At 42.8% G+C, this 10,730-nt stretch overlaps 1 protein-coding gene across 1 annotated transcript in view; it reads left to right on the top strand.

Moving 5' to 3' along the window:
* LOC118336629 (transmembrane protein KIAA1109 homolog) overlaps window positions 1-10,730 on the top strand; it is a gene marked incomplete in the record, with an annotated part of 71,183 nt that overhangs the window by 19,202 nt on the left and 41,251 nt on the right. The window contains 18 exon segments of the mRNA XM_035673286.1: window positions 242-492; window positions 861-1,101; window positions 1,253-1,744; window positions 3,078-3,351; window positions 3,550-3,687; window positions 3,875-3,945; window positions 4,121-4,294; window positions 4,889-5,009; window positions 5,245-5,394; window positions 5,978-6,105; window positions 6,343-6,545; window positions 6,862-7,062; window positions 7,210-7,421; window positions 8,092-8,243; window positions 9,018-9,168; window positions 9,298-9,450; window positions 9,670-9,910; window positions 10,165-10,313. Coding sequence (XP_035529179.1) covers window positions 242-492; window positions 861-1,101; window positions 1,253-1,744; window positions 3,078-3,351; window positions 3,550-3,687; window positions 3,875-3,945; window positions 4,121-4,294; window positions 4,889-5,009; window positions 5,245-5,394; window positions 5,978-6,105; window positions 6,343-6,545; window positions 6,862-7,062; window positions 7,210-7,421; window positions 8,092-8,243; window positions 9,018-9,168; window positions 9,298-9,450; window positions 9,670-9,910; window positions 10,165-10,313 — 3,502 coding nt within the window.

Raw genomic sequence — 10,730 nt, 5'->3', positions numbered from 1 at the left:
CATCTTGGAACATCCAACAGGAAACATTTTTAGGAAGTTTTGCCTATTCATATATATTCAGGAGTTTCTAATGAGGTAGAAGGAGTAGATGCCTTTTTTTTGTTTTTAACATTTGATCTGCAAGTGTCTGGTATTCCTGAAAGAATGGACATAATCTCTACAAGTGTCATGTCTGTTTTTATTTGCTGCATTGGTCATCATTCTATTTGATCATATCTTACCTTTCCTGTTTTCTCCTCAGACTGTGGTTTCTATGGCCAGAAGAGTCTGGTATTCGCAACAAGCGCAGCAGGAACCGTTGTGGCTGCCTTGGAGGCTGCAGGTTCTTTGGAGGTACCAACATGGGGCTGGACTTCTTCAAGCTTGAAGAGCTGACACCCTCCTCCTCATCGGCGTTCTCTTCTTCCAGCACTGAGTCAGACATGTCTTATGGGCAGTCTTTGCTACAGCCAGGAGAGTGGATTATTACCAAGGAAACACCCAAAGTGGATGGTATGGATTTGCATAGATTTAATATACATTTCCTGATTTTCTTTTTTTGCCCCCAGAGTTGCTTGAGGGTTTTTTTGTGGATCACAGGAAAAAATTAAGAAAAGTTAAAATCCACAATGTTTAATTTATTACTAAAACAGCATTGCTTCCTATACAGAGACTCCTGGGAGTAAGACTGGGTTTTATCCAGGGGTTCATTACATGAGAATGTTATACATTATATGGTAGTATATCGAGCTTTTTATCGCTATCTTGTCTACCTAATCGACCAGCTCCCTATGAAATACACAGTGTATGTAAAACTCTGATACAGGACAAAAATGTCTGGATGAATCAGCTATTACTAAACCAAATATGTGTTTTTTCAGGGAGAGTTGTGGGACTGAAGACAGACACACACTCACCGTGCCTGCCTCCTGAGCTGCCTGAGAGGCGTGGTCAGCAACACCTCAGTCTTCAGGTGCCCCAACGCTCCCACAGCTCCGCCTCCTCCTCTGAAGAGAATAGTTCCTCTAGTGCTGCTTTGCCCTTGCTGGCTGGAGAGAGGGACACTCCCTCACCAAGCACAGAGGAACGCATGTTCCCCATGAACGGCAAAAGCCCTGCTGAGTGAGTAACATCCAAAACAACAGTCTGTTTTCTGAATACTATAAGTTACATATGTGATGTAGTTTAACATGGGGGAAAAAAAGCATGTAGGAAACACAAGCAGGATTTTCAGCCTGGGTGTATTTACTTATTTTCTCCTCTTTCTGTGCAGCACCCTAGGGGAGGTCCCAGAGGTCTCGCCAGTGTCACCCAACAGCTCCCAGGACCGGTCCTCAGTGCGCTCACCCCTTTGCTCCCCTCTCAAGCGCCAGTCCTCTGTCCACTCAGGTCGACTGGGCAGCACCAAGAGCCTGTCGGCTGCCGTCTTCACTGAGAAGCCTCCACCAGTTCTGTCCGGAGGCGTCCAGTTCAGCAGCGAGGTTTCCCGCAGTGACGAAAACGTCCTGGATTCGCCGCGTCAGCGCAGGAGCTATGGCTCGTTTCCTTTTACACCTTCAGCGGACTCCAACACGTTCCATCAGTACCGCTCTGCAGACTCCAGCATGTCTGTGGCCGACAGCGAGGCCTATTTCTCTGCCGCTGAGGACTTTGAGCCAATCAGCAGCGCCGATGAGGGTCCAGGAACGTACCCAGGCCGCAAGAAGAAGAGGAGGCAGCAGATGCAGCAGCCACAGCAGCCCCCATATCACATGGAGAACTACAGGTCAGCTTAGATGATGATGTACTTTAGAAAATTGAGTGTGAAAGTGACTTCACAAGTGAAGAATGGCTTCAGTGGAACTCACAAAAGTTCTCAAAGATGAAGAGTTTGAAAATTTAAGAGGAGAATGGGTGGTTGGTCAGATCAAGTACAAGGTTAAGAACGGGATTAAGGTGACGGTAGAGTCGAGACAGCTCACAGCTCTCAGTAACATCAAAGAGTCTCTCGTTTCTCATCTGTAAGAGGCGATGAATTAATGACCCATCCAGCGTGTTCTGACCTTGCCAGATTGCTTGAAGTGTTACCCTTTTAAATAATGTTAAAGGGGCCATTCTGAAGGAGTTTTGATTCATGATTTACATTTTAAGGCTGTGATGAATGCCACCGTTAGATTTTTTATTAAGAGTCTCCAATTTGTCAGTCCTCTTTAAGGATGTTACTGGGAAATCGTCATTGGAAACTGTTGCTGAAAGAACAGGCAAAAAATACCTAGTTGGTGATTGGATGAACTATCTGTCCATCACAGGCGAACTTCAACCAATCAGATCTACAAACCATATAACGTAATCAGACTCTTTCCGAAGTCATATTTAGCCTTTTTTCTGTTTATCATTTAGAAACCTTTTTCCTTTTGAGCAGAAAAAAGTAATGTATTGGAGTTATTGTAACAACGAGCTCGTATTTTGATTGGAAGGAAAAACAGGCAGTAAACAGTTCCGTCAAATAACTTCTGATAACTCACACTGACATTTGCAGCGATTGTAAAATGTATGTGGCACAATATGCAGGAATACATTAACAGTGTTATGACATTTTTTATGTTTGATACGCAAAAAGTTTTGCATTTCGTCGTGTTAAGCAACTTGCCCCAAAGCTTAACACGTTGCAGCTTTCATTTATTACTTTGATTCAGTTGTGCGAGGACAGATGTGATGTAGAAGGGTTGTAGCAAATGAGATGTTTGATCCATGGGCAGCCACTTACAGCTGGTGTGTTTTGCAAATTGGATTTCGGTCTTGTTCTGCAGCCACCTTGTCATTTTTCTATTACCCACAATGTTCTCGCATTGATTTCGGCACGCTTTTTGATTGATACAGCCACCACACAAACACAAATAATCAATCCTGTTTCATGAAAGGTTTCATTTGGCACAAGCCAATGAAAACAAGACTAAATTCAAGAAAATAAAACTATATACAGAAAAAAAAGTACTATAGATTCTGTTCAGCAGGTGGTTAATGTTGACATTGTTTGTGTGAGTGATTTTGGCTATAACTGGCTTAAATATTCATTTTCATATGGTGCCCATGTGTAAATATTTTGACTCTGCCCCCAGCCGGAGCTCCATCTACCACAGTGTCGAGGGTCCCCTCACCTACGTTCTCAACGGGGAGCTGATCACTGAGCCACGTCCCCTGCCCCTGCCCCCAATGCTCCCGCCGTTGCCCCAACAGCCCCTGCCCAGCCACACGTCTCAGGCCTCCTTCGTCTCGGCCCTGGCCATGGAGGAGGAGAGCTCAGTGGAGGCGGAGAAGACAGCAGAACCCGGCCCTGTGACCCGCCAGCCCCACGTCATGGCGTGCTACCAGAGCTACCTAGCCCACTACCAGGTAAGGCCTTTCACCATTGTCCGTATATGTGCAAAATCTGAATCCTGCAGTGATCGAAACAAATACTTGCATCTGCTTTGTGTTATTTAAAAAACATAAAAAAATCTGTGCTGAGTCTGAAACCGCGCTGTTGCCTTGCCTGTTAATTTTCACCGTTATGACGTCCAATTAAAACACTCCTCACTTCACCTCTGCCAGGTCTCAAATTGGTCTGTGAAGCAGCCAACCAATAAGAGGACCTCCAAGTCTTCTCTGCATCGCCCCCTAGATTTGGACACACCCACCAGCGAGGAGAGCTCCGCCTCCTTTGACCAGCTCTCTGTCCCAAGCTTTAAGGTCTTTGACAACTAAATAACAGTCTTTGTCTGTGTGGAGCGAAGTTATTGAGTCCTTCAACATGTAATACTGTAGTTAAACTCTCCACTAGTTGACTATGTTGTCTTTGTATTTGCTGTTAAAATGGTTAAACAGTATCCATCTCTAAAACATCAGTTTGGAGGTGTAACATTTTCCTTTGTTACAGGTGATAAAGCAGGGCCTCTCAGCCAGCTCTCTACTGGACAGGGGAGTTCAACTGATAGGAGAGAGCAACAGGTATTTGTTGTTTTCAGCCTTCTTACCCTATACATTTATAGTAAAAAAAAAAAACCCAACAGTAGTGATGTACTGCCTCACACTGTTTTTTTTCAAGTGGCAACCACAAGTAGCTGTGTTTGGTATTATTTCTATATAACTGATAACCCGAGGTTGTCTCTTTGTTCCTCCACAGTACACCATATACCCCACTGGATAAGCGGGCAATGGAGAACACAGATGAGGAGACGGCGACAGATGACTGGACTCTGGAGCAGCCCTTAGCTCAGACCAGGACCACTGCCATCGTGGAGGTGAAGGGAGCCATCAATGTGGTGCTCACGCCCCTTGTGGCCGAATCCCTGGACAGGTAATAACTATAGCTGTGTGTGTGTTTGTTGTTTAAGGTCTCACCATGTGCTGATTTCAAATGATGTTTTTGGTCCGCTGCTTTATTGACCACATCTCCCCTTAAAACGCGGTTTTCGATCTGAGTTTGAATCTCATTAGATAAAATGAAATAACTTGTCCTTCTTTCTCACACTGCACATTTTTAGTTAAGGTTTTTTTTTTTTTTTAGCCTCGAGCTAAGATTTGACCTTAAACCATTTTAATCTTTATGCACACTGCATCTGGATCTATAATTCTGCTGACAGTGCTTCAGAGTCTGAGCTCGCTCTTGGTTGTCTACCATAGTGAATCTTTTAGTTTGCCAAAAGGCTAATAGTGCTGGCTTTACAACGGTCTTACAAGCATTTAGCTCTTGGCTATTGCAGTGTGGAGAGAAACTGTAGCTACAACGTTGGCTAGACATAGACATACTAAATTTGATTATACCTGAAAGGGGCAATTTTTATATCTAAATCTTGGTGTTTTACAGATATCAACTAAATAAAACTATAGTTATAACCTTGTGATTTTTGGGGGGTTTATTACAGCTGTCTGTCTGTTTGATGTCTTTCAGGTACATTGAGTCCATGGTCCACTTTGCCAGTATCCGTCATCCTGCTGCCATTCTGGATGACCTGCATGGGAAAGTCCTCAATGAAGCCTATCAGATCAGCAAGTCCACAGTCACTGAGTCTGTAAGTACAAAAATGCATACAGCAGAGCAATATAGCTTGATATGTGAATCATTTTTATCATTTATATTTATATTTTGAATGTTGACATACAGCTAAATAATGAGTGTTATTAAGCTTCGATTCTTCAAATCTATCAGTCAATTATTCAAGTTTCTACTAAACTAAATGTTTTGAGTTTCCCAATTAAAAAGTGTCTTTGTTACCCAATGACTGTTTTGGATCTGGATCCACACAGAGCCAAACAGCCAAGCAGGAGCACAAGCTGTCCAAGACGGAGGGCACGACCCCTGGCTCCCTCAACATCTCCCATGGCCAGACAGACCTGTCCGTCAAACCGGATAATGTGAAAATCAAGGGCCTCCAAGCCAATGTCTCTATCCCCAAGGTAAGAGCCATGACCCCGAATAATGAGAGGCCAGCAGCGTTCCTCAAACTGTGCTCTGACCGAGAGAGGTTCGAGAGACCGCACAGAGTCATGAGCGTTGCTGTAGAGCACTTTACATTTGAACAATGAATAAACAATGCGCTCAGCTTTTGTGTAGAATAATGATGGTGGGTCAGTTTATTAAGCCATACTATGGAATGTGGCCTGTACTATCAAAACCATTTGGATTCTTCTAATGTGTTTTTACAATAAAAAATTGAGTGGATACAGAATACTCATTCTCATTCTCATTTGGTACTATTACAGTATTGATTTTTCTGTTTCCCTCTGTATATCTTCATATAGAGAAATACTAAGAAAGTCTCACATTTGGGAAAAATAGCCTCACACAGTTTGACTAATCTGTTTATTACCGTATTTATCCCTGTGGAGCAATAATTTGTCTTTTTAAAGAGCTTCTTGTGGGCTATCGCTATTATTTATGTTCATAGCATTATTTATTTTTAAACAATACTTTATAGCACAGTGGGTTTAGTTCAGTTTGGTTTACTTGTGTTTTTTGTTTCGTTTTCCCCTCCTGCAGGTGAACCTATGCCTCCTGCAAGCTTCTGTAGAGGAGGGCTCACCGTCCTGCTCCAATAAGTGCGTCACACATGTGTCTCTCGTGGCGTTGTGCTTTGACAGGATTGCCACCCAGTTCAGAATGAACAGGTAACGCCTCGACTACTCCTCATGTCATTGTTTTTGTCTGTACAATGAAATTAAATGTATGTGCCCAGGGCAAATATACCTGCTTTACATGCTTTATTGTCATTTTAGAATAGTAGGTAGGGTTGTAATCTTTGGAAATAACTAACTTAGAGAACTCAGATTTTATTTTATTTCTCTGACTCCACAACAGCAGCCAAGCTTAAATAAAAACACACATTTCCTTCCTGCTCTTTACAGGGGTATTGTAGAGGAGACACCCAACACCACAGAACATGGCCGGCCATCGGTCATGTTGGAGAAGTACGCCTCGGCCACCAAGATGCAGCCTCAGTCTTCTGGCTCACTGCGCTCCAACGCTGGCATTGAGAAAGGCAAAGAGATCGCCGCCAGGCTCAACATCCACCGCATCCACAGCCAGCTGCGAGGCCTCGACTCCACAGGTCGGTTCAGGATAATGACAGCCCGGTTTGATCCCTTGTGCCACTTTTTGAAGTGGTTCACTGACCTTTTAGATAACTGACAACCTCTTTGTTAATACAGTATGCTGCACGAGTTTTCCCCAGACAGTGTGAAAAAGCCCTTCCTTGACCTACAGTACCAAGCAAAATTATTTAGACCACTTGACTTTTTGCACATTTTGTGCATCATAAAGTTATTTTAAAATGGTTCTTTTTTTGAGATTCCTCCTAATGCACTTTTCTGTTTTTAAAAAATTGAAGTATATAAACAGTTATGTTGTTTCTTCTCTTTTCGTAGACATTGGCACATGTGCCATCACAGCAATCCCTTTTGAGAAGTCCAAAGTGCTGTTTGGCCTAGAGGAACTGGAAGAGTTTTCACTGGTGGATGAAACCGATGCCCAGGCCACAGCGGGCGATCTCGGCCGTTCCACGGCGTCTCTGGAGAAATGGGGCTGGATTATGTTCGAATGTGGCATTGAGAACCTCACAGTCAAAGGTTAAACATCCCAAACTCTCTCTCTAAGCACGAGTCATCACGTACATTGAAACCTGAGGATATGAAAACCTCAAAGATGAGTTGTACCAAGAAGGATGTAGGGAATTTGTGTACAGATTTATGAATGTAATACACTTTGTGTTTCAGGGGGCCGTCAGTCAGGAGCCATCCTTTATAATTCATTTGGTGTGATGGGACGTTCAGACACTGGGGGGAAGACGGGTATGTCTAAGTCCAATGGCTCGACAGGCTCTCAGACGGGCAGTGGTTACAGCACAGACGTCTCTGATGACAACCTCCCACACGATGCTATCAGCCCTTCCTCCGATGTCAACGAACACTCGGACTCAGACGACCAGGTGACTGCTCGTGCTGTTGTAAAGTGGCAAATATTTTTTGTGTTCAGGTTAAAAAAACTACGTAAAATCTACTTCAACCCTATCCAAACCTTAAACTCTACATTATTTACTTCAGCTTCAAAATTCTTGCCATGAAAATGGAGTGTCATAGCCTGCTGCAGAAAAACTGTGTGAGGACAAAATGAATTCTCTGAAAGACAATTTCTTCATCTGCACCTGTTACTGAAAAAACATGTCACAGAAAGTACAGGTGGATGTGATCTTCTTGACAGAGAATAAAAGCTCTAATGTACCAGTCTGAATCAAAATGTGTCATTTTCTGCTTTTTTTTATTCTGCAAACATGCAAATGTCACTGCCTGTAGCCAGTCTTTGATTTAGATTTGAGTAAATGTTGTGCTCACACAAAATTAGTTCATTAAGGTTCAGATGTGTATAAAAAAAATTCTCAAAATAATCAGCTAGAGCTTGATCAGAGTGAGAAGAAAGACATTAAAAGTCATCAGACTAGGGGATATTCATTCTGATCTTGAAAATAAGTCATGATGGCAAATCAAAGTTGTATTCGGGATGAAAGTGATGAGTTGTGGCTCCAGAGCTGCGCTACTGGAACTCCTTCCCACAGGTCGCTCTTATCCACCAGTTAAACTCAGTTCTCTTTTGCTCTGTAGGATGAAGGGGTGGAGTCAGACGACCTGAAGAAAGACCTCCCCCTCATGCCCCCGCCTCCTGACTCCAGCAGCATGAAACTGACCATCAGGGAAATCTGGTTCAGTTTTGCTGCTCCCACTAATGTGCGTTCACCTTCACAGGCCATCTCCAGGTATGACTCCACTCATATATATGGACCTACTTACACATAATTAGTTCATGATTTGTGCTAAAACTGCACAAATAAGTTAATATATAGTTAAAGGGAAATTCTGGTATATTTCAAACGTATTTCCTATAAATGTTGCTATATATCAGGCGTATACACATATTTAAAACATCTCTGAGTCTGACTAGGTAAACACAGAAAGTAGCCACCTGTAATAATCATTATGGCTAACTGCATAGGGTTCTAGGGCACATGTATGCGAAATGAGCCCTTTTCAGACCAAGTTCAGACAAAAAGCAACCACATTTCACCATCCTGTGACTGCAGTACTGCAAGCTCACTACTCTTTCGCTTTTAATACCAGTGGTGTGAAGGCAATATAGTGTGATAAGTACAATATTATCTGTTGGAGAGGGTTTTTTATAAGAATCCTCTCTTGTGTGCCCCTGGCAACGGTTGTCAACCCTTGTCAACTTTGCTGCTGATGCAGACTTGTCAGCCTCTCAGGTCATGAAACTTACCAAACCTGCAAGTATATTCTGAGGTTTAAGTTTTCTTATAACTCACAATGTACCTGGTGTCTGCGGTGGAAAATAAGGCCACAAACAAAAAACATTTTTAACCATTGTGAGAGGAAAAATGGCAAAGCTGTTGACATTATGAGACACATATGTTACAACCATTAGCATATTATATAACATAAATATTATGTTTTAGAATATTTTGATCAATAGTTATTATGAGGTGATAAAAGATGCACGGATTCTCTGTTTACAGGCAGTTAAATCTGCTCAGCACAGCCACACCTGCTATTGGAGCCTGGTTGGTTCCCATCGACCAGCTCAAATCTTCTCTGCGCAAACTGGACATGGAGGGCACACTGCGAGTGTGTGCTGTTATGGGCTGCATCATGACGGAAGCTCTGGAGGTCAGCATTACATCTGTAGACCCAAACAAATGTCACATATGAAGAATGTTTTGTTTTATCCCAAACCCAACATCTAGTTTGTCTTGATTTTATGTGCACTTTATAGCTCTTTTTGTCTTTCCCCAACAGAAAAAGAGCATCCACATCCCCATCAGGAGCAAGTACAACCGAGTGACCAAACGCGCCCGCTACCTGCATGAGAATCCCTCCTGTATGCTTTGTAACATCCTTCACCGCTATCTGCAGCAAGCCGACTACTCCGTTATAGAGGAGGCTACCATGGTCAGTGAGAGGCCTCTTCATCTCTTCTTTCCCATCAATTTCAGGAAACCCTCCAACTCAACCCTGTATAGTTGAATGGCTGTTAAAACTGATGTTATATGGTTTCATTTGGACAATTATTTTAAGTGGTCTTGAGTGTTGTTGGCTCCCCTTCACTATTTTAATTGTATCTCTATCAGTGGCACCAATCCAGTTCTTTTCTCCTCCTCTTCATCCCAGAATGACGGCGTTCCAGCACTTGTGACTCTAAAGAAAGGCCTGGTGGCTTTGGCCAGACAGTGGATGAAATTCATTGTGGTAACTCAGGGCTTCAAAGCTATTGGTCTGATGAGGCCCAACCAGCTCACCAAACCCAAGGAGCCTCAGCAGAGCCTGGGTGAGGCCATCTTAGGCCTGGACAACGGCGCTGCACTGCAGAGTGACACCAGCGCCGATGGAGCTGAATTTGAATTTGACGCAGGTGGGAACTTGCAGCTTTCAGCGTGTTAATATTATTGTGACCCACCCATCTGTTACCACAGATGGACTGTGAAACTCCTAACCTCTACTTCTCATTGTTTGCGCAGAAATTAAATGATTTAATTTGTGCCTGTTATTTTTTGTTATCAGAAAGGACATTTAGACATAAATGCTGTAGTATGAATCTTCAGATTTTTACTTTATAGCAGTCACATGGTTCTTCTAGGAGTTTTATTTGATGTAATTATTGTGAAGCCACAGTGAGTGAACACACCATGTTGCTGGAGGGAGCATGCAGTCGCCCCCCGCCTAAAGAAGCGAACTCCGGTCCTGTCAGCGGAGTGGAGATCATGAGGAAACTGTCCAAGTCCCACACTCACAACGAGTCTGCACTCAGGATAAAGGTACAGCTTTGAGAATGAGTGTGTCTTTGTGTCTCAGTTATCTGTTGTAAATCCATGTCGGGTTGCAAGAAATTGTGTACCCAATGAATGCAATGTATACATGCACATAGACATTTCTAGGGCTGCAAATACCATTATTTCCATTATCCTTTTTTTTCTCAATTGTTCATCTAGAAGTCCATGATGTTGTCTTTAAATGTCTTGTTTTGTTCCACTAACTGTACGCAACCCAAAGATGTTAAGTTTTCACTCATAGAAAACTGAAACACTGAAAACACTAAAATATATTCCCCTTTAAGAAGCTACAGGCAGGGATTCTTTTGTGCCATTTTTGCTTTAAAAAATGACTCGGACAGTTAATTGATTGTGAAGCAGCTATTTGTCGATTTAATAATCTGTTGGTCAACTAATTGATTT

The sequence above is a fragment of the Morone saxatilis genome, unplaced genomic scaffold (genome assembly GCF_004916995.1).
Source record: "Morone saxatilis isolate NCDOM2014 unplaced genomic scaffold, NCSU_SB_2.0 Contig3, whole genome shotgun sequence".
Classification (NCBI taxonomy): Eukaryota; Metazoa; Chordata; class Actinopteri; family Moronidae; genus Morone; species Morone saxatilis.
The sequence above is the reverse complement of the archived record's forward strand: the minus strand, read 5'-3'. Positions and strand labels throughout refer to the sequence as shown.